Source organism: Ranitomeya imitator, chromosome 7 (assembly GCF_032444005.1).
Source record: "Ranitomeya imitator isolate aRanImi1 chromosome 7, aRanImi1.pri, whole genome shotgun sequence".
Classification (NCBI taxonomy): Eukaryota; Metazoa; Chordata; class Amphibia; order Anura; family Dendrobatidae; genus Ranitomeya; species Ranitomeya imitator.
Window position 1 is genome coordinate 220,237,881 of NC_091288.1, and position 24,565 is coordinate 220,262,445.

The following is a 24,565-nucleotide window of genomic DNA, read 5'->3' on the forward strand; positions in this document are numbered from 1 at the left end:
GTTCCCGGGCTGCTTCATGGCAGCTATAGACTTAAAAGACGCTTACTACCATGTCCCATTTTATCGGGACTATCAAAAATTTCTGAGGGTAGCAGTGTTTGTCCAAGGTCAGCTCAAACACTACCAGTATGCTGCCCTTCCATTTGGTCTATCGATAGCGCCAAGAATATTTACAAGATTAATGTCAGAGGTCATGTGCTTCCTCCGTTCCCAGGACATAGTCATCGTTCCGTACCTAGACGACTTCCTTGTAATAGGCAGATCAGTGGATCACTGTCTTGCACAAATAGAAGTGACTACGACCCTAGCAGTGTTAGGTTGGGAAATAAATGTTGCCAAGTCGAGATTAACACCAGAGAAAGTTCAGTCCTTCCTGGGGTTGGTTCTGGACTCCACGCGCCAACTCTGTCTCCTGCCAGAGAACAAGGTAGCCAAAATACAAAGTCTTGTGGAATTGGCGATATATCAGCCTGTAATGACACTGAGGAAGACGATGTCCCTGCTAGGGTCACTAACATCCTGTATTCCCGCTGTAAAATGGGCACAGTTTCACCTGAGGCAATTACAGTGGGAGGTCCTGTCAACACAAAGATTGTTAAAAGGGTGTTTGGAGGGAAAAATTCACCTTTCAGTAGGCGTCAGAGATTCCCTAGTCTGGTGGTCAGTAAGGGATCACTTGAGCTCAGGGGTTCAGTGGCTAACTCTGATAGAAAACGTGATCACAACGGACGCGAGTGGTACAGGATGGGGTGCACATCTAGGGACCCTTTCGATACAGGGATCCTGGTCCCATACAGAGACACATCAGACATCCAATATAAAAGAGTTATGGGCTGTAGAAAGGGCAGTAAGACATTTCCTTCCTATCCTTCAGGGTCGTCATACCAGAGTGATGTCTGACAATTACGTGGTAGTAGCCTATATCAATAATCAGGGGGGAACGAGGTCCCTTTCACTTATGGAGGCAACATCCGTGCTTCTTCAATTAGCAGAATCTCACCTACTGTCCCTCACAGCTCTGCACATAAAGGGGGTCGAAAACACGAAAGCGGACTACTTAAGTCGCAAAAAGCTAAGACAGGGAGAATGGTCGCTGAATCCCAGGGTATTCCAACAAATAGTGCAGGCCTGGGGCAAACCGGTATTAGACTTATTTGCCACGTTTCACAACAGGAAGGTGAAGAGGTTCTGCTCGTTAGACCCGAGGGGGAACCCGGTTGCAGTAGATGCCCTTCAAATACCATGGAGGTTCAGCCTCGCTTACGTGTTTCCACCGATAGCATTAATTCCGGTAGTAGTAAGGAAGATCAGAATGGAGCAGGCAAGAGTGATTCTGATTGCTCCATTTTGGCCAAAAAGACCATGGTTTTCTCTCCTAAGACAAATGTTGGTAACCGATCCATGGATCCTACCAGAGGTTCCGGACCTGCTTACCCAGGGACCAGTATGCCACTCTCAAGTGAAGGGCTTCCATCTGGCAGCCTGGAATTGGAGAGGGCATTACTAGGCCGACAGGGATTCTCGTCAGGGCTAGTCTCCACCCTGTTAAGAAGTAGGAAACCGATTACATTGAGAATTTCTGGTAGGACATGGAAGAGGTTTCTAGAGTTTTTAGGACAACCTTTGTCGGATGAGGCTCCTGTGGGTGCTATTTTAGAGTTTCTACAAGCAGGCTCACAACTAGGGTTGGCAACCAATACGCTTAAGGTTCAAGTGTCAGCGTTAGGAGCTTTGTATCATTGTAATTTAGCCTCCAATAAGTGGGTAGCCTGTTTTATTAAATCATGTAGTAGGTCTAGACCTGTAGTAATTCAGAAAATTCGTCCCTGGGATTTAAATCTGGTTTTAGATGCTCTAACTAAAAGTCCTTTTGAGCCTTTGCAAGAGTTATCGGTAAAATTTCTCACTCTAAAAACAGTGCTATTGGTAGCTTTAACATCCGCACGTAGGGTGAGTGACTTGCAAGCCCTGTCCGTTTGTCCTCCATACACTCAGATATATGACGACAGGGTGGTTCTAAAACCAGTTACGGCTTATCTACCTAAGGTAGTTCTTAAATTTCATAGGAGTCAGGAGATTGTATTACCCTCATTTTGTGTTAATCCTAGAAATCCAGGTGAGGAAAGGTTTCATACTCTTGATGTAAGGAGGTCTATGTTACAGTACATATCCTTAATCAGTCAGTGGAGGAAAGATCAGTCTATATTTGTAGCTTTCCAGGGTAGCAGGAAAGGCCATGGGGTGTACAAAGGTACTATTGCCAGATGGATTAGGGAGGCCATTAGCTTATCCTATGCTGCATGTGGCGTTCCGATCCCTGAAGGCATCAAGGCTCACACCACCAGGGCCGTGGCTACTTCCTGGGCTGAAAAAGCAGAGGTATCGATTGATCAGATATGTAAGGCCGCTACCTGGTCCTCACCGTCTACCTTCTTTAAACACTACCGACTGAATTTATCTTCCTCTACTGACCTTACCTTTGGTAGAAGGGTGCTGCAAGCGGTAGTCCCTCCCTAAGGTGTCTCTTTCTCCAAAAATCTCTCAGGTGTGCTGTCATGGGAGACGGGAAAACACCAAGGTTACTTACTGGTAACCGTTTTTTCCAGAGCCCATGACAGCACCTGTATATTCCCTCCCTTCTTTTTCACCCTTTGGTGCGCACTTTTAGTTGGGTGTTTTTTTGTTATTATTATAATGTGGTGTGTTATGGACCTGGTGGTTAGGAGCACCCGGAACGACCTGATAGATAAACTGGCACAGGACAAGCTCTGGGAAGTGGGAGCTCTGCTGACCGCAATCCCTAATCCTATCACACACTAAAAATAGCCATGGATTGCTCCTAACGCTCCCTATGCAACTCGTCACAGCCTAAGAGCTAACTAGCCCTAAAGATAGAAAATAAAGCCTACCTTGCCTCAGAGAAATTCCCCAAAGGAAAAGGCAGCCCCCCACATATATTGACTGTGAGTAAAGATGAAAGTCACAAACACAGAAATGAAATAGGGTTCAGCAAAGGGAGGCCCGACTTACTAAACAGACTGAGGATAGGAAAGGTAACTTTGCGGTCAGCACAAAATACTACAAAAGACCACGCAGAGTGTGCAAAAAGACCTCCGCACCGACTCACGGTGCGGAGGTGCCACTCTGCATCCCAGAGCTTCCAGCTAGCAAGGCAAAATCATGATAGCAGGCTGGACAAGAAAACAATAAACAAATAATAAACTAGCAGGGACTTAGCTTCTGCTGGAGTAGACAGGTCACCAGAAAGATCCAGGAGTGAACTGAACCAGTACAAAAACATTGACAGCTGGCATGGAGTAACGATCTGAGTGGAGTTAAATAAAGCAGCCAGCCAAGGAATTAACTACGTCACCTGTGGAAGGAACCTGTTATGACCTAGTGGTTAGGACAATAATGGACCTAGTGGTTATGAGCACACGGAATGACCTGATAGTTACTAATAATACAGGACAAGCTCTGAGACGTGGGAACTCTGCTGACCGCAATCCCTAATCCTATCACACACACTAGAAATAGCCGTGGATTGCTCCTAACGCTCCCTATGCAACTCGTCACAGCCTAAGGAACTAGCTAGCCCTAGAGATAGAAAAATAAAGCCTACCTTGCCTCAGAGAAATTCCCCAAAGGAAAAGGCAGCCCCCCACATATAATGACTGTGAGTAAAGATGGAAATTACAAACACAGAGATGAAATAGATTTAGCAAACTGAGGCCCGACTTACTGAACAGACAGAGGATAGGAAAGGTCACTTTGCGGTCAGCACAAAAACTACAAAAAGACCACGCAGAGGGCGCAAAAAGACCCTCCGCACCGACTCACGGTGCGGAGGCGCTCCCTCTGCGTCCCAGAGCTTCCAGCAAGCAAGACAAAATCAAAATAGCAAGCTGGACAGAAAAATAGTAAACGAGAGAAAAACAAGCAGGAACTTAGCTTCTGCTGGGAAGACAGGTCACAAGAACGATCCAGGAGCGAACTAGACCAATACTGGAACATTGACAGGTGGCATGGAGCAATGATCTAAGTGGAGTTAAATAGAGAAGCCAGCTAACGAATTAACCTCGTCACCTGTGGAAGGAACCTCAGAAGCCGCAGCCCCACTCACAACCACCAGAGGAAGCCCATGGACAGAACCAGCCGAAGTACCATTCATGACCACAGGAGGGAGCTTGACAACAGAATTCACAACAGTACCCCCCCCCTTGAGGAGGGGTCACCGAACCCTCACCAGAGCCCCCAGGCCGACCAGGACGAGCCAAATGAAAGGCACGAACCAGATCGGCAGCATGAACATCAGAGGCAAAAACCCAGGAATTATCTTCCTGACCATAACCCTTCCACTTGACCAGGTACTGGAGTTTCTGTCTCGAAATACGAGAATCCAAAATCTTCTCCACCACATACTCCAACTCCCCCTCGACCAACACCGGGGCAGGAGGATCAACGGAGGGAACCATAGGCGCCACGTATCTCCGCAATAACGACTTATGGAACACATTATGGATGGCAAAAGAAGCTGGAAGGGCCAAACGAAATGACACAGGATTGAGAACCTCAGAAATCTTATACCGACCAATGAAACGAGGCTTAAACTTAGGAGAGGAAACCTTCATAGGAACATAACGAGACGACAACCAAACCAAATCCCCAACACGAAGTCGTGGACCCACACAGCGCCGGCGGTTAGCGAAACGTTGAGCCTTCTCCTGGGACAATGTCAAATTGTCCACCACATGAGTCCAAATCTGCTGCAACCTATCCACCACAGTATCTACACCAGGACAGTCCGAAGACTCAACCTGCCCTGAAGAGAAACGAGGATGGAAACCAGAATTGCAGAAAAACGGCGAAACCAAAGTAGCCGAGCTGGCCCGATTATTAAGGGCGAACTCAGCCAAAGGCAAAAAGGACACCCAATCATCCTGATCAGCAGAAACAACGCATCTCAGATATGTTTCCAAAGTATGATTAGTTCGTTCGGTTTGGCCATTTGTCTGAGGATGGAAAGCCGAGGAAAAGGACAAATCAATACCCATCCTAGCACAAAAGGATCGCCAAAACCTCGAAACAAACTGAGAACCTCTGTCCGAAACGATGTTCTCCGGAATGCCATGCAAACGAACCACATGCTGGAAAAACAATGGCACCAAATCAGAGGAGGAAGGCAATTTAGACAAGGGTACCAAATGGACCATCTTAGAGAAGCGATCACAAACCACCCAAATGGCCGACATCTTTTGAGAGACAGGGAGATCCGAAATAAAATCCATAGAAATATGCATCCAGGGCCTCTTCGGGACCGGCAAGGGCAAAAGCAACCCACTGGCACGAGAACAGCAGGGCTTAGCCCGAGCACAAGTCCCACAGGACTGCACAAAAGAACGCACATTCCGCGACAAAGACGGCCACCAAAAGGATCTAGCCACCATATCTCTGGTACCAAAGTTTCCAGGATGACCAGCCAACACCGAACAATGAACCTCAGAGATAACTCTACTAGTCCATTTATCAGGGACAAACAGTTTCTCCGCTGGGCAACGGTCAGGTCTATCAGCCTGAAATTTTTGCAGCACCCGCCGCAAATCAGGGGAGATGGCAGACAAAATTACCCCCTCCTTGAGAATACCCGCCGGCTCAGGAACACCCGGAGAGTCGGGCACAAAACTCCTTGACAGGGCATCAGCCTTCACATTCTTAGAGCCCGGAAGGTACGAAACCACAAAATCAAAACGGGAGAAAAATAGCGACCAACGAGCCTGTCTAGGATTGAACCATTTGGCAGACTCGAGATAAGTCAAATTCTTGTGATCCGTCAAGACCACCATGCGATGCTTGGCTCCTTCAAGCCAATGTCGCCACTCCTCGAATGCCCACTTCATGGCCAACAACTCTCGATTGCCAACATCATAATTGCGCTCAGCAGGCGAAAACTTTCTAGAAAAGAAGGCACATGGTTTCATCACCGAGCCATCAGAACTTCTTTGCGACAAAACAGCCTCTGCTCCAATCTCAGAAGCATCAACCTCGACCTGAAACGGGAGCGAAACATCTGGCTGGCACAACACAGGGGCAGAAGAAAAACGATGCTTCAACTCCTGAAAAGCTTCCACAGCCGCAGAAGACCAATTGACCACATCAGCACCCTTCTTGGTCAAATCAGTCAACGGTTTAGCAACACTAGAAAAATTACCGATGAAGCGACGATAAAAATTAGCAAAGCCCAGGAACTTTTGCAGACTCTTCACAGATGTCGGCTGAGTCCAATCATAAATGGCCTGGACTTTAACAGGGTCCATCTCGATAGTAGATGGGGAAAAAATGAAACCCAAAAATGAAACCTTCTGAACTCCAAATAGACACTTTGACCCCTTCACAAACAAAGAATTCGCACGAAGGACCTGGAACACCATTCTGACCTGCTTCACGTGAGACTCCCAATCATCCGAGAAGACCAAAATATCATCCAAATATACAATCAGGAATTTATCCAGGTACTCTCGGAAGATGTCATGCATAAAAGACTGAAATACAGATGGAGCATTGGAAAGCCCGAATGGCATAACCAGGTACTCAAAATGGCCCTCGGGCGTATTAAATGCTGTTTTCCATTCATCGCCTTGTTTAATACGCACAAGATTATACGCACCACGAAGATCTATCTTGGTGAACCAACTAGCCCCCTTAATCCGAGCAAATAAATCAGACAGCAGCGGCAAAGGGTACTGAAATTTGACTGTGATCTTATTAAGAAGGCGGTAATCAATACAAGGTCTCAAGGAACCATCCTTCTTGGCCACAAAAAAGAACCCTGCTCCCAATGGTGACGACGACGGGCGAATATGACCCTTCTCCAAGGATTCCTTTATATAACTCCGCATAGCGGCGTGTTCTGGCACAGATAAATTGAACAGTCGACCCTTAGGAAACTTACTACCCGGAATCAAATTGATAGCACAATCGCAATCCCTATGAGGAGGTAGGGCACTGGATTTGGGCTCATCAAATACATCCCGGTAATCCGACAAAAACTCCAGAACTTCAGAAGAAGTGGATGACGAAATAGACAAAAATGGAACATCACCATGTAACCCCTGACAACCCCAGCTGGACACAGACATAGATTTCCAATCCAATACTGGATTATGGACCTGTAGCCATGGCAACCCCAAAACGACCACATCATGCAGATTATGCAACACCAAAAAGCGAATATCCTCCTGATGTGCAGGAGCCATGCACATGGTCAATTGGGTCCAGTACTGAGGCTTATTCTTGGCCAAAGGCGTAGCATCAATTCCTCTCAATGGAATAGGATACTGCAAGGGCTCCAAGAAAAAACCACAGCGCCTAGCAAACTCCAAGTCCATCAAATTCAGTGCAGCACCTGAATCCACAAATGCCATAACAGAATAGGATGACAAAGAGCAAATCAGAGTAACGGACAAAAGAAATTTCGACTGTACCGTACCAATGGTGGCAGACCTAGCGAAACGCTTAGTGCGCTTAGGACAATCGGAGATAGCATGAGTGGAATCACCACAGTAAAAACACAGCTCATTCCGACGTCTATGTTCTTGCCGTTCAGCTCTGGTCAAAGTCCTATCACATTGCATAGGCTCAGGTCTATGCTCAGATAATACCGCCAAATGGTGCACAGCTTTACGCTCACGCAAGCGTCGATCGATCTGAATGGCCAAAGACATAGACTCATTCAGACCAGCAGGCATGGGAAATCCCACCATGACATCCTTAAGGGCTTCAGAGAGACCCTTTCTGAAAATTGCTGCCAGAGCACATTCATTCCACTGAGTGAGTACAGACCACTTCCTAAACTTCTGACAATATATCTCCGCTTCATCCTGACCCTGACACAGAGCCAGCAAGATTTTCTCTGCCTGTTCCACTGAATTTGGTTCATCATAAAGCAATCCAAGCGCCAGGAAAAACGCATCAACATCACGCAATGCCGGATCTCCTGGCGCAAGGGAAAATGCCCAGTCTTGAGGGTCGCCACGTAACAAAGAAATAATGATTTTCACTTGTTGAACAGGGTCACCTGAGGAGCGAGGTTTCAAAGCAAGAAATAATTTACGATTATTTTTGAAATTCAGGAACTTAGATCTATCCCCAGAAAACAAATCAGGAATAGGAATCCCAGGCTCTGACATCGGATTCTGAACCACAAAATCTTGAATGTTTTGAACCCTTCCAGTGAGATGATCCACACAAGAGGACAGACCTTGAATGTCCATATCTACACCTGTGTCCTGAACCACCCAGAGGTAAAGGGGAAAAGAGAGACAAAATACAGTGCAGAGAAAAAAAAATGGTCTCAGAACTTCTCTTTTCCCTCTATTGAGATGCATTAACACTTTGGGCCAGCTGTACTGTTATGGACCTGGTGGTTAGGAGCACCCGGAACGACCTGATAGTTAAACTGGCACAGGACAAGCTCTGGGAAGTGGGAGCTCTGCTGACCGCAATCCCTAATCCTATCACACACACTAAAAAAAGCAGTGGATTGCTCCTAACGCTCCCTATGCAACTCGTCACAGCCTAAGAGCTAACTAGCCCTAAAGATAGAAAATAAAGCCTACCTTGCCTCAGAGAAATTCCCCAAAGGAAAAGGCAGCCACCCACATATATTGACTGTGAGTAAAGATGAAAGTCACAAACACAGAAATGAAATAGGGTTCAGCAAAGGGAGGCCCGACTTACTAAACAGACTGAGGATAGGAAAGGTAACTTTGCGGTCAGCACAAAATACTACAAAAGACCACTCAGAGTGTGCAACAAGACCTCCGCACCGACTCACGGTGCGGAGGTGCCACTCTGCATCCCAGAGCTTCCAGCTAGCAAGGCAAAATCATGATAGCAGGCTGGACAAGAAAACAATAAACAAATAATAAACTAGCAGGGACTTAGTTTCTGCTGGAGTAGACAGGTCACCAGAAAGATCCAGGAGTGAACTGAACCAGTACAAAAACATTGACAGCTGGCATGGAGTAACGATCTGAGTGGCGTTAAATAGAGCAGCCAGCCAAGGAATTAACTACGTCACCTGTGGAAGGAACCTCAGAAACAGCAGCTCCACTCACAGCCACCAGAGGGAGTCCATGGACAGAACTCGCCGAAGTACCATTCATGACCACAGGAGGGAGTTCGATAACAGAATTCACAACAGTGGTGGTAGATTGCCATGTGTACTAACCAAGGGGGCCTCTCATGCTCTGAAAACCAACTGAAGCGAGGGAGAGGTACCGCCCTTTTATTTCAGTAGGATTACTGTCCTGACTGGGCGGATCCCTCTCTCAGGTGTGCTGTCATGGGCTCCGGAAAAACCGGCTACCAGTAAGTAACCTTAGTGTATTGCTCCTTTTAGTGTCACTCTGATTTCTATTTTTGTTATTTTTGCTTAAATAAATTTTGTAAGATTTTTAATACGAATATTCTCTGACCTTTTTTCTGATGTCTACTATATGGAAAGGGTTATATGTGGTTACTGTATATTTTGAGAAGTAATTACTTTATGTATGAATCTATTTCGGGGGATAATTTGATTTAAATGTGAATTTATGTATGTTAAAAAGAAAGACAATGTTACCATACGTCATTTGCTAAATGAAGAGCACAAGTGGGTTGGTAAATAGAAATGGGAATAGAGATGTATTAGAGTAAGTTCACACAGCGCTTTTGCTGCGTTTTTTATGCTAATTTTCAGCTGCTTTTACAATACCAGCAAAGCCTTTGAGATTTTCAGAAATCTCATGCACACACATTGGTTTTTTTTGTGATCAGTATTTTGTGCTTTGCTGCGTTTTTTGGACATAGAGCATGTCACTTCTTTCAGCGTTTTTGCTGTGTTTTTTTCACTCATTGACATTGACTTGAATGGGTGTTGAAAAATACGCAGCAAAAACACAGGTATCATTATTTGCTGCTGTAACAGGGTCTACTGTGCTGTAGTACCTCTTTCAGAACCCCCTGTGTTTCAGGAGGTCCTCTCTACTTTTGCTGAAATCTGAATGAAGGACGCTGGCTAGAATTTCTTGATTACATGGGAGCATATAAAAGCTGACTGATACTCCATGTATTTCAGTCTAAAAGAACACACTTTATTTACAACACACAAAATATATAACATAGATACACAGGGCAGGCCAATAGAAAAAACAGGCCAGACATACATTACAATAGCCGCAGGGGGCCGGAGCCTGGAATTACAAAGGTGGGGGGAGGTCAGAAAGAGAATATCTTGTCCAGGGGCTCAGCCTGTGGACTGATGCATTTCACATGGAACCTATTATACATAATATATATATAGCATAACATATTCTTGGTGCTGGGGGTTCTGTAAATAATAAATAATAAATGGAAAATGTTTAAGAACATCCTAAATAGGCACTGTAAGCGGTTTATACCTTGTGGGAATAAAAGGACTAGAAATAGGAAAAACCCAATGTGGCTAAACAAAGAAGTAAGACAGGCAATTAACAGTAAAAAGAAAGCATTTGCACTACTAAAGCAGGATGGCACCATTGAAGCTCTAAAAAACTATAGGGAGAAAAATACTTTATCTAAAAAACTAATTAAAGCTGCCAAAAAGGAAACAGAGAAGCACATTGCTAAGGAGAGTAAAACTAATCCCAAACTGTTCTTCAACTATATCAATAGTAAAAGAATGAAAAACGGAAAATGTAGGCCCCTTAAAAAATAGTGAGGAAAGAATGGTTGTAGATGACGAGGTAAAAGCTAACATATTAAACACCTTCTTCTCCACGGTATTCACGGTGGAAAATGAAATGCTAGGTGAAATCCCAAGAAACAATGAAAACCCTATATTAAGGGTCACCAATCTAAAGGTAGCGTCACACATAACGATATCGTTAACGATATCGTTGCTTTTTGTGACATAGCAACGATATCGTTAAGGAAATCGTTATGTGTGACAGCGACCAACGATCAGGCCCTTGCTGGGAGATCGTTGGTCGCTGAGGAAAGTCCAGAACTTTATTTCGTCGCTGGATCTCCCGCTGACATCGCTGAATCGGCGTGTGTGACGCCGATTCAGCGATGTCTTCACTGGTAACCAGGGTAAACATCGGGTTACTAAGCGCAGGGCCGTAAAACGTAAAAAAAACAAACACTACATACTTACCTTCCGTGTCTGTCCTCCGGCGCTCTGCTTTCCTCTGCACTGTCAGTGCCGGTCAGCCAGAAAGCAGAGCGGTGACGTCACCGCTCTGCTTTCCGGCTGGCCGGTGCTCACAGCCAGTGCAGAGAAGCACAGCGCCGGAGGACAGACAGCGGAAGGTAAGTATGTAGTGTTTGTTTTTTTTACGTTTACGCTGGTAACCAGGGTAAACATCGGGTTACTAAGCGCGGCCCTGCGCTTAGTAACCCCATGTTTACCCTGGTTACCAGGGGACTTTGGGATCGTTGGTCGCTGGAGAGCTGTCTGTGTGACAGCTCTCCAGCGACCACACAGCGACGCTGCAGCGATCGACATCGTTGTCGGTATCGCTACAGCGTCGCTTAGTGTGACGGTACCTTAACCCAAGAAGAGGTGCGAAACCGGCTAAATAAGATTAAAATAGATAAATCTCCGGGTCCGGATGGCATACACCCACGAGTACTAAGAGAACTAAGTAATGTAATAGATAAACCATTATTTCTTATTTTTAGGGACTCTATAGCGACGGGGTCTGTTCCGCAGGACTGGCGCATAGCAAATGTGGTGCCAATATTCTAAAAGTGAACCTGGAAATTATAGGCCAGTAAGTCTGTTAGGTTGAACAATTTAATAAAATGTTCACTTCACTTAAGTTGCCTACTCCTGGCCTAATGGATATTGATCAGGTGCGCACCATAGAAATAAACATATAACAACACACAGTCATATGTAAACTCTCCATGATCAATCTATGGCCCAGCTGCAAGGGAAAAAGAGACTTTATTCAGGCAAGACACAGATTTATATATTCCCTGTGAGGGGGCTCGGAAAGGCTATGTTCACATTGGCGTTCCGCCAATGTGCGTCGCTGTTGCGCCGGCGACGCAGCGGCGACACAGCGGCGACGCGCCCCTATGTTTAACATAGGGGACGCGTGCGTTGTTTTGGTGGCGTTTTTCGCCACGTGCGTCGTTTCCGACGCTAGCGTCGGACGCAAGAAAACGCTACATTGTAGCATTTTCTGTGCGTCCGATTTTCGTCAAAAACGACGCACGCGTCGCAAAACGCGCGCGTTTTTGCGCGCGTTTGCGCGCGTTTTTACGTGCGTCGCGCGTTGCGTCGCCGACGCAGGGCGGCGCAACGCTAGTGTGAACCTAGACTTAGCTCTAAAATGGGAGTGATCGGATGCATTCCATTGGTTAGTGGGTTGGGCAATGAGCAAGTCCATGGGTGGATCCCTGAGGTCATCAGGGTGGGTTGGTCCATGAGGTCATCAAGGTGAACGTCACTGTGGGTGGATCCATGAGGTCACCAGGGTGGGCGTCATCTTGGATACCAGCCAGGCAGCCACATGGCTCTCTGATACAGGAAATGGCAGCCATCTTTAGTGTCTTACTTTCATCTAAAAAAACTTATGTAAGATCAAACAATACACGTTATGGGTCACTTCTCTCAACCTCTTATGTCTTGGGGTTAATTAAGTATTTGATCTTATGGCTCTCCTCAACAAGTCTAACGTCTATTGTTGGTAAAATATTTGAAGGGTTTCTGAGGGATGTTATTCTGGATTATCTCGTGCTGCGCCGATTCTTTGGAATGCACTACCTAGGTTAATGCGATTAATCCCCAATCCCCACAGTTTTAAGCGTGCCCTAAAAACTCATTTGTTCAGACTGGCCTACCGCCTCAATGCATTAATGTAAGGATCCCTGTGTGGCCTATTTAAAAAAAAAAAAAAATGTTCTCATTCACTTTATGCAGTTAATAGCCCTCTGTGTCTGTACTGCTACATACTTAGGCAGATAACTGGTTCATGCAGCTTTACATGAACACCCGAGCCTTACACTATAGCCGGTCCGAATAACTATAGCAATTGTTACCATCCACCTCTCGTGTCTCCCCTTTTCCTCATAGTTTGTAAGCTTGCGAGCAGCAGGGCCCTCATTCCTCCTGGTATCTGTTTTGAACTGTATTCCTGTTAGGGTATGTTCACACGTTCCTGATTTCCATCCTTTTTTTTTCAGGACTCAAACCGCAGCTCTTGGCAGAAAACGTAGGTCCTTTTTTTGGTCCTTTTTTTGTGCTTTTTTGGTGCGTTTTTTGATCCTTTTTTTTATGCAGTTTTCTATGCAGAGTCTGTGTGTTTTCTAGGAAGTTTTTTTAGGGTTAAAATGGCTGAAAATACCCTAACCCTAACCATACCCCTAACCCTACCCCTAACCCTAACCCTAACCCTACCCGTAACCCTAACCCTATTCTAACCTTAGTGGGGAAAAAAAAAAAATTCTTAATTTTTTTATTGTCCCTACCTATGGGGGTGACAAAGGGGGGGGGGGGGGTCATTTACTATTTTTTTATTTTGATCACTGAGATAGGTTATATCTCAGTGATCAAAATGCACTTTGGAACGAATCTGCCGGCCGGCAGATTCGGCGGGCGCACTGCGCATGCGCCCGCCATTTTGCAAGATGGCGGCGCCCAGGGAGAAGACGGCCGGACGGACACCGGGAGGCCGGGTAAGTATAAGGGGGGAGATTAGGGCACGGGGGGGCATCGGAGCACGGGGGGGGCATCGGAGCACGGGGGTGGGGCATCGGAGCACGGGGGGGCATCGGAGCATGGGGGGGTGGGATCGGGGCAGCCACACTCCGCTCACGCACTTCCGCCCGCTTCCCCGCACTTCCTGCTGCAGCGGTTCGGTACCACAAACCGCAATAAAACCAGCAGATATATTTTTGATCTGCGGGTTTTACTGCGGGTTTGACCTCACAATGGAGGTCAATGGGTGCAGAACCGCTGCGGCTCCGAAAAAAGAAGTGACATGGTACTTCTTTTTTACCGCGGCTATTCAGCGCGGCTTTTTTTCCCGATTCCCGCATCATGTGCACAGTGGTTCCTGTTTTCCATAGGGTACATTGTACTGTACCCTGCATGGAAAACAGCTGCGGAACCGCAGCGGCAAAAATGCTGCGGTTCCGCAGAAAAAAACGCACTGTGTGAACATGGCCTTATGCTGTAATGTCTATTGTCTGTGCAAGTCCCCTCTATAATTTGTAAAGCGCTGCGGAATATGTTGGCGCTATATAAATAAAAATTATTATTATTATTATTATTATTATCTCAATGAGAATAACTGTTTAACTCCATATCAGCATGGGTTTATGAGAAATCGCTCCTGTCAAACCAATCTAATCAGTTTTTATGAAGAGGTAAGCTATAGGCTGGACCACGGTGAGTCATTGGACGTGGTATATCTCGATTTTTCCAAAGCGTTTGATACCGTGCCGCACAAGAGGTTGGTACACAAAATGAGAATGCTTGGTCTGGGGGAAAATGTGTGTAAATGGGTTAGTAACTGGCTTAGTGATAGAAAGCAGAGGGTGGTTATAAATGGTATAGTCTCTAACTGGGTCGCTGTGACCAGTGGGGTACCGCAGGGGTCAGTATTGGGACCTGTTCTCTTCAACATATTCATTAATGATCTGGTAGAAGGTTTACACAGTAAAATATCGATATTTGCAGATGATACAAAACTATGTAAAGCAGTTAATACAAGAGAAGATAGTATTCTGCTACAGATGGATCTGGATAAGTTGGAAACTTGGGCTGAAAGGTGGCAGATGAGGTTTAACAATGATAAATGTAAGGTTATACACATGGGAAGAAGGAATCAATGTCACCATTACACACTGAACGGGAAACCACTGGGTAAATCTGACAGGGAGAAGGACTTGGGGATCCTAGTTAAAGATAAACTTACCTGGAGCAGCCAGTGCCAGGCAGCAGCTGCCAAGGCAAACAGGATCATGGGGTGCCTTAAAAGAGGTCTGAATACACATGATGAGAGCATTATACTGCCTCTGTACAAATCCCTAGTTAGACCGCACATGGAGTACTGTGTCCAGTTTTGGGCACCGGTGCTCAGGAAGGATATAATGGAACTAGAGAGAGTACAAAGGAGGGCAACAAAATTAATAAAGGGGATGGGAGAACTACAATACCCAGATAGATTAGCGAAATTAGGATTATTTAGTCTAGAAAAAGACGACTGAGGGGCGATCTAATAACCATGTATAAGTATATAAGGGGACAATACAAATATCTCGCTGAGGATCTGTTTATACCAAGGAAGGTGACGGGCACAAGGGGGCATTCTTTGCGTCTGGAGGAGAGAAGGTTTTTCCACCAACATAGAAGAGGATTCTTTACTGTTAGGGCAGTGAGAATCTGGAATTGCTTGCCTGAGGAGGTGGTGATGGCGAACTCAGTCGAGGGGTTCAAGAGAGGCCTGGATGTCTTCCTGGAGCAGAACAATATTGTATCATACAATTATTAGGTTCTGTAGAAGGACGTAGATCTGGGGATTTATTATGATGGAATATAGGCTGAACTGGATGGACAAATGTCTTTTTTTGGCCTTACTAACTATGTTACTATGTTACTATGAAACAGCTGCTTTTTTGCTGCTGAAAATCCAAGGACATTAGCATGGACAAAGAGGAAAAAAACGCAACAAAAAAAACGCAACAAATACGCAACAAAAACACAACAAAAACGCAACAAAAACGTACCTAAACCTGCGTTTTTGACCCAGCTTCTTTCCTGCCAAGAAGATCAGGTTTTGCTGCAGAAAAAAAAGCAACAAAAACGCCCAGTGTGAACTAAGGGTACCGTCACACAGTGGCACTTTTGTCACTACGACGGTACGATCCGTGACGTTCCAGCGATATCCATACGATATCGCTGTGTCTGACACGCAGCAGCGATCAGGGACCCTGCTGAGAATTGTTTACCGTGGTTACCCGGGGACCTCGGCATCGTTGGTCACTGGAGAGCTGTCTGTGTGACAGCTCTCCAGCGATCACACAACGACTTACCAACGATCACGGCCAGGTCGTATCGCTGGTCATGATCGTTGGTAAATCGTATAGTGTAACGGTACCCTTACCCTTATAGTTCAGCACTGTGGGGAGCTTTGTAGATTAGAGGGAAAGATTTAATTAATTAGTGCAATGAACAACAGAGAACAACTGGTAGACAGAGAGAAGGTGGATAAAACGATTTACTCATCTGCTCCACCCATGATTGTTGGTTCCAGTCAGTTTATTGAAATGCCAGATAGTGGTGAACTACATTACTGGAACTGAGAAATGATTAGGGTCTGGATAACTGTATGTGTTATACGATTTTATACACTTAGTGTACTAAATCTATTCAAGCTATATTAATCACTTGTAAATGTATTTTTTTTTCTTTTTAGGCAAACTAAAATCTTCTAAGGCCCTCTTGGTTGAAATGGGACTGGAGAAGGCGAGAAACTCAAAGCTAACTTTGAGGAATGTTTTGAGCATTGGCCTAGAGAATGTACATCATGAGAAACCTAAAACCACAGCAGATCTTCCTGAACGTTTCCTAATGAATCTTATAGCCTTACACAGAAACACAAGAAAAACAGAACTTGATGATCTGTCAAACACAGAATCAAGTGCAGATGATGATCCATTTGACTTGTTCACCAGTAAAACAATGCAAAAACAGATATCAAATTTAACTCACCCTCTGGATGTTCTGTGCGCAGTCCTGAGCTGTTCAGATGAATGTCTTCAGCAAGAACTCGTATCCAAAATGTCCATGTGCCAGTTTCCAGTTCCTCTTTTGCTTCCCTCTGATGATGGTTCAGGATCTATCTTCATGCGTTGGGCAATGAGAGATATTGTGAAGAAATGGAGACCTCAGTCTCTAGCAGACAGTAAAGGGTTCAGAGAAGACAACGTGGTGAACATTGAGATGCCGCTCTTCTCTTTCGTCAGGCTGGGGCCAAATAAGTTATCGAAATCTAAGATCTTAAACCAAGTTCTTAACCCAGCTCAACAACATCATGAGTTCTTCATACACGACAACATGGAAGGAGGAAACATTGAGAGGAAGATATCTGACGGGCTGGTGGAAATGTCCTGGTACTTTCCTTGTGGGAAATCTGATGTCTTCCCGGAGCCGATTGCTGTGGGTAATCTACGTGGAGACCTGGAGTCCAACTTGGAACAGTTCACCTTTCTCACTCGGATCTCATCGGCCACCTTCATATTTATTGAGAGTATTTGCGAGAGACAATTCAGGTTACTATCTTCCTTTAGTCCCTCTGACACTGAATTTTATTTCATTATCACTCCAGGTAAAGACAAAGCTGTTGACCCAGAGACAAGGAAACACATGCAAAATCTAATTTCACTCTTAGAAATTGAAAAAACCAATGTTATTCTAAAATCATCCACCATGAATGATGCAGAGTTCATGAACAAGGTTCAAAAAGTCATAAATGGTCAACTGAAGAGGAATCCTAAACTTGTAAAAGTAAAAGATATTACTAAAGAAGTCTCTGATCTTAACATCCATATAGATGACTCTTCTCCCGAATTTCTGAGAACAAGCAAATATGCCCTTAACATCACCTCAATGATAGAAAATGTAGAAAGGTTTAAGAATGAAAGCTTAACCCTGCAAGGAGATCTGTGGAAAAAGTTGTCAAAATTAGAAAAGGAATTCTGCAGAATGACAAAACAAGGTGGAGAAGATCAGGAAATATATCGGTCAAAGCTAAAAGTGAAACGTACTTTACTTCATAGTGAACAAAATAAACATGCTCTCCCTGAAGCCATGACTCTATTTATCAATGCACTTACTCATTTACCTAGAGATAAAAAAAAACATTTTCTTAAATGGATGAAGTTTGAGCTTGATTTCATTGCAAGAAAAAATGTATCCAAGCTACAGGCAGAATATAAAGAGATGTGCAGCCAATCTGCTGCAGCAGACCATGCCCAAGAACTGAAGCAGCTTGACAAGAAAATTTCAGAGTGTTCATTAGGTATTGAGCATTTCCTTCGTGAGTTAGGACAATTTTATGAAGCTGAATATTCTACAGTGAAAAATGAATCTGACAAACAATTCAGTTGCCTCCCAGGTATTGCCGCTGATCTCCTGTTGGATGGTTTCCCGTTGGAGCTGATTGATGGAGATGCCTCCAACATTCCCTTACAGTGGATAACTGATGTCCTGACTAAGCTGAACAAGAAGATTGGAGTACAATGCAGGATGAGGGTGATAACTGTGCTGGGAGTGCAGAGTACGGGGAAGTCCACCCTCTTGAACACCATGTTTGGTCTACAGTTCCCTGTGGCCAGTGGTCGATGCACACGAGGAGCCTTCATGACTCTGCTTAAAGTGAAGGAGAACTTCCAGAAGATGATGGGTTGTGAATTTATTCTGGTGATTGACACAGAAGGGTTGAAGGCTCCTGAATTATCTTCTCTTGATGATAGCTATGAACATGACAATGAGTTGGCCACACTCGTGGTTGGGCTGAGTGACATCACAATAGTCAATATGGCCATGGAAAATACCACAGAGATGAAGGATATTTTACAGATAGTTGTCCATGCATTTCTAAGGATGAAAGAAGTTGGCAAGAAACCCAACTGCCAGTTTGTCCATCAGAACGTGAGTGACGTGTCCGCACATGACAAGAATATGAGAGACCGGAAGAAGCTTCTAGAACAGTTAAACGAAATGACAAAAGTAGCTGCAAAAATGGAAAAGAAAAGTGGCTTTGACAAATTCAGTGATGTCATGGACTATGACTTGGACAAACACAACTGGTACATCCCCGGACTGTGGCAGGGGGTCCCACCAATGGCTCCTGTAAATTCTGGATACAGTGAACACGTTTCTGAACTTAAAAAATATCTTTTAGAATTCCTACAAACCAAGACACTAGACAAGGCCTTAACAATACCAGACTTTTGTGAGTGGGTGAAAAACTTGTGGAATGCTGTCAAACATGAGAAATTCATCTTTAGCTTCAGGAACAGTCTGGTGGCCGAAGCTTATAATAAGCTGTCTATGCAGTTCTCTCAGTGGGAATGGGACTTTACTAAAGAGGTCCATAATTGGGTAATGAGGAAAGAAACGAACATTAAGAATCAACCGACTCACAATTTTGATGAAAATGCCAACGAGACTATCAAAGATCTGGATCAACTGCTGCATAAAGAAGAGAAGAAAATGATGGACCTGTTGGAGAAATATTATGAAAGGGATTTAGAAAACATTAATTTGATAGAAAGATATCAGGAGGATTTTAAAAAGAGCATTACAGGTCTAAGAAGAGAGCTCCGGAGAAATGCGATAGACAAGTATCGAAGACTACTCTCTATAGAAAAGGGGAACCTAAAGATTCGGGACATCAAGAAGAAGTACCAGGCGTTGATTGAAGAGAAAATTGATGGACTGTTGAAAACCTGCAGAGAGAAGGACCATGAGCTGAGTGATGAAGAGGTAAAACGTGAATTTAATGCCATGTGGGAGAAGACCCTGTCAGATTTACAAATTGAGAAACTGGAGAGATGTAAAGTGAGCGATGCAATTCTCCGACAACTTAGAAATGATATGAGCAACAAAGGACCGGATATAAATGAAGCGTTATTAGCTGAGAATACATTGACTGAGCAACAATGTAACTTTATTATTGAAGAAAGCCATATAGATCTGCATTGGGTTAAAAAAATATGGAAACAAATGGTTGGGAAAAAAAATGAACCAAATGAAAAGCTTGAAAATTTTGCCACCTCAATAATAGAAATGTGTCTCAGTAAAGTTAACGAGATGGAGAACACTAATGAGGACTATGATGACACTTATTGCCAGGAAATTCTGCAGATGATTAATAGAAAACTTGAAGATGAACAGAATAAAAATCTCCACTTCACATTGCAGTTTGAGTTGGACATCAAGCTCTTTATTTTTAGAAAAGCATCAACCAGATTTCAGCAGATGCATGATCACTTTATAGAAAGGAACGACCCAGAAACCTGCTTGGACAACCTGAAGCCGGATTATCTGACTGTATTTCTTGATGTTTTTAAAGCAAAAGATGAATCCCAGAGCCGAGGCAAACAGTTCTGCGAGAAGTGTCTGAGCCCCGCAATAATCGATTACGTTTACAATCATCTGGGGAAGAAGATGGTCGATGACATTTTAGAAAATTCAAGCAACCACATATTCAAAAGTCGAAGCTTTTTCCAGTATAATCTACTGAAGGACTTACTGGGCGAAATGTCTTTCAAAAAATATGTTCAATATACAAAATTTTATGAAACCTTTTGTAAAGAATGGATCCAAAATAAAATTAAAGAAAAATATCAGAAGCGAGCAGCTCTTCAACCATTACAGGCAGATCTCATCAGCTCTGTCCTCAAAGATGTGAAGGACGTCCTTAGAGACGAGACCATTCTGGAGAGTGAAGACATTCCTCAGTTCTTAGAAAATGTCCAGAAGAAGTTAAATGAAAAACTTGTAATTTCACAGGAAACAATGAAACTCATAGCCTTCAATAACCAAGTTAATGTTCGTCAGTTCTCCACTAGTATTCAGAATTTTCTTGCATCTACAGAACAACAGATTCTGTCGGAGCTGCAGTCCATCAGTTTTACATCTTTACTCTCAAAACTCAAACTGAAGCCTCAGGATGAGCTGTTCATGAAGGTGATTGGATGTGGACATCAGTGTCCATTCTGTAAAGTGCCCTGTGAGGCTGGAGGAGGCGACCATACTGAACACTTTGCATCTGTTCATAGACCTCAAGGTTTGGGTAATTGCAGAGATGTAATTAGTGGCATTTTAGTGAAAAACATTTGTACCACTAGCATTGTGTCTTCACGTAGTTTTAGAAATTCAGACACCGGTGGTAAGTGGAATCCATACAAAGATTATCGCAAGTACTATCCAGACTGGTCCATCGATCCCGATCCCAGCATCGAGTCCTCAGATTACTGGAAATTAATTTTTGCCAAATTTAATGGAGAATTTGCTGAAGAATATGAAGCCAAACCAGCAGAACTGCCTGGTGACTGGAAGGAAATTACAGAAAAAAATGCCCTCAACAGCTTAAAGAAAATATTTAACATCTCCTAATATCAGTTCAAGTAACACAAGAACGGTAAGTAATTTCCACAGCTACAATATTATTCATTTGAGTGGAGTCATCTGTTAAATTGCTGTCAGGGCCCCTAGAGAGCCTGAGAGTCCTGCTGACCCCTGTCACATGTATACTCATCTGAGGAGAGCAGCCAATCAGCAGGGTGTGGGTGGGGTCAGTAGGACTCACAGGCTCATGGCTCCTCTCAGCAAACAAAATTTTAAATGAATTAAAGGCTGTAAATGGATAAAGAGGATGTCACAGGTTTACTGTGACAGAGAGGAGCCAGAAGACCGCAGCGTCCGAGTTCTCGTACTCCTGCACTGAATAGAAGCACTTCATCTGCAGTGTAAATTTCTTTGGGCAATGCAGGGGTTAATCTGCTCTGTTGAGAGCTCTCGGCTGTGCACCACTCCCATCCCCTATATAATCTGGGCCCTGGCTAGCACTTATTGTCAGAGTAGCTTATGCTGCATGGCTGGAGTTTGTTGTTGATGGTTATTAATGGAGAAGGTGTTTGGTGGATATTGCTTGGTTTTGTGACTGTTGCCTGGTTTTGTAAGTGTGACAATTCCCTTTCTTCTCCTACTTTGGTTTAACCTCATCCTCCACTCCACGATCCATTCCTCTGTTATATGTGAGTGTATATTTGTATGTTTGGCATTTTTTGTTACCCCTATTCATGTTACCTTATTAGTCTACTTGGTGTACTACGGTGCACTACTACTTCCCTCTCCTCTGGGTGGGGGAAGGGTACAGACTGAGGGTGAATTCAGGAGCTAAGGCAAGGTACGTGGCCTCGGCATCTTCACCTTCAGAAGTAACCCGGGGAACCGGGTGCTTCTTAGTGTTAGTAACAGGAAAAAAGCCCCTGGTCCCAGGACACCCGCAACAAGGTCTTGACAGAAGGCCTGTAATCAGGTGAGTTTTTGTTCATATTTTCTTCCGACTGCTCCCGAAGATTATTATTTTTTTCTCTAAATCTGTCAATTGGTTACAGAGATATGGGGCTTTTTATTTAATACTAAATTTTAATGGTCTTTACCAGTGGTCACAAGGTAATTCAATTATGCAGAGCATCCTAAAGATTTGCCTCAAGAGAATTCTGCAAGACCCCTCCGTAAAGACCGTAAAAATTAGCAACAAATATAAAGTCCATATCTCTGGAACTGTATGACAGTTGTTAAAAAACAAAAACAGAATAGTCTAGAACAACCGGGATAAAATAAGAGCAAAACCTGCCATGTTTCACCTTGGACAGGTTCTCTTTAAAGGGGTTGTCCATCTTTGAGGACTTTTTTTTGTTTTACTTAAATATTTATGGCTTAAAAGCATTTTTTGAAATTGCAATTCATTAACAATTTTGTGTTGTTTTGCTTTTACAGGCTTATTCTCTGCACGTTCAATTCTGAAGTGAACTATAGTCCTAAACTAGCTACAAAAAAGACTGAAAAGTGTTGCTAACTCTCCTGTCAGACCATCAGAACAAGCTCGTTGAGAGTTTCTCCAGTTTCTCAGACAACTCATTCTACAATCAGCAAAAGAAAATGCAAGAACGATGCTATAGAAAGCAAATTATGATCATTTAAATAAATGAAACCCAACTGCAAAAATGATTTTTGGCCCTACAAACATGCATATGGTTAAAAAAGAAAAATTGTCCCCAACAGTGCCTTAATCCCTTCACGACCTTAGACACCCATACGTCCAGGTCGGCTGGTACTTACTGACCTTGGAAGTATGGATATGTCCTGTGATCACTGCTGGGTGTCAGCTGAAATCCGACTCTCAGTGCCAGGAGCGGTGTACACACCGCTCCCGGCACTTTAACCCTCGGAGTTTTTTTCGATTTTGCGTTTTCGTTTTTCGCTCCCCTCCTTCCCAAAGCCATAACTTTTTTATTGTTCCATCAATATGGCCATATGAGGGCTTATTTTTTGCGGGACAAGTTGTTCTTATGGAAAACACCATTGGTTTTAGCATGTCGTTTACTAGAAAACGGGAAAAAAATTCCAAATGCGGCGAAATTGCAAAAAAAAGTGCAATCCCACACTTGTTTTTTTGCATGGCTTTTTGGCTAGGTTCACTAAATGCTATAATTGACCTGCCATTATGATTCTACAGGTCATTACGAGTTCATAGACACCAAACATGTCTAGGTTCTTTTTTATCTAAGTGGTGAACAAAAATTCCAAACTTTGCTAAAAAAAAAAGAAAAAAATTGCGCAATTTTCCGATACCCGTAGCGTCTCCATTTTTCGTGATCTGGGGTCAGGTGAGGGCTTATTTTTTGCTGACGTTTTTAATGATACCATTTTGGTGCAGATACGTCCTTTTGATCTCCCGTTATTGCATTTGAATGAAATGTCGCAGTGACGAAAAACAAATGTAATTCTGGTATTTTGACTATTTTTTCTCGCTACGCCGTTTAGCGATAAGGTTAATCCTTTTTTTTTATTGATAGATCGGGCGATTCTGAACACGGCGATACCAAATATGTGTAGGTTTGATTTTTTTTAAATTGTTTTATTTTGAATGGGGCGAAAGGGGGGTGATTTCAACTTATATATATATATATATATATATATATTTATTTATTTTTTTTTCATATTTTTAAAAACTTTTTTTTAATTTTGCCATGCTTCAATAGCCTCCACGGGAGACTAGAAGCTTCCACAACTCAATTGCCTCTGCTACATAGAGGTGAAGCACAGATCGCTCCTATGTAGTAGAATTACTGCATTGCTATGATCACCAACCACAGGGTGGCGCTCATAGCAATCTGGCATCAACAACCAGAGAGGTCTCAAGGAGACCTCTGGTTGTCATGCTGATGCACCGATGACACCCGATCTTGTGACAGGGGTCCCCGGTGCGTGCATTTCCGGCCGCATGGCTGGAAGCGCTTGTTAAATGCCGCTGTCAGTTTGACAGTGGCATTTAACTAGTTAATAGGCACGGGTAGATCATGATTCAGCCCACGCCTATTGCAGGCACATGTCAGCTGTTCAAAACAGCTGACATGTGCCGGCTTTGATGCGGGCTCACCGCCGGAGCCCACATCAAAAAGAGGTTCTGCCATCGGATATACTATTCCATCCGATGGCAGAAAGGGGTTAAACTCCCAAAGTGCTGCAATAAAAGCATTTAGTGAGCAGGCAGAGCACAGGGCTGTTGAGTCTGTAGGCTAAATCTCCGACTCCAACTCCTCAATTTCCACGACTCCGACTCCAACTCCACGACTCCGACTCCCTCATACATGGCTCATGTTTAAGTTTAAGTGATAAATTTACTGTAGTAAAATGGAGACATCAGACTTTTAATCTTTATTATGAAACAATAATCAAGCCATTTAGAAAGAACATAAAATAAATTTATTGGAATAACAACAAAGGCTTTAA

At 43.8% G+C, this 24,565-nt stretch overlaps 1 protein-coding gene across 1 annotated transcript in view; it reads left to right on the forward strand.

Annotated features, from left to right (window-relative positions):
* Positions 1-22,682, forward strand: part of LOC138645626 (up-regulator of cell proliferation-like) — a 59,014-nt gene extending 36,332 nt beyond the window's left edge. The window contains exons 3-4 of the mRNA XM_069735071.1: positions 16,452-21,185; positions 22,550-22,682. Coding sequence (XP_069591172.1) covers positions 16,452-21,160 — 4,709 coding nt within the window. The 3' untranslated portion in view covers positions 21,161-21,185; positions 22,550-22,682. The remainder of the gene's footprint in view (positions 1-16,451; positions 21,186-22,549) is intronic.
* Positions 22,683-24,565: the final 1,883 nt, after the last annotated feature.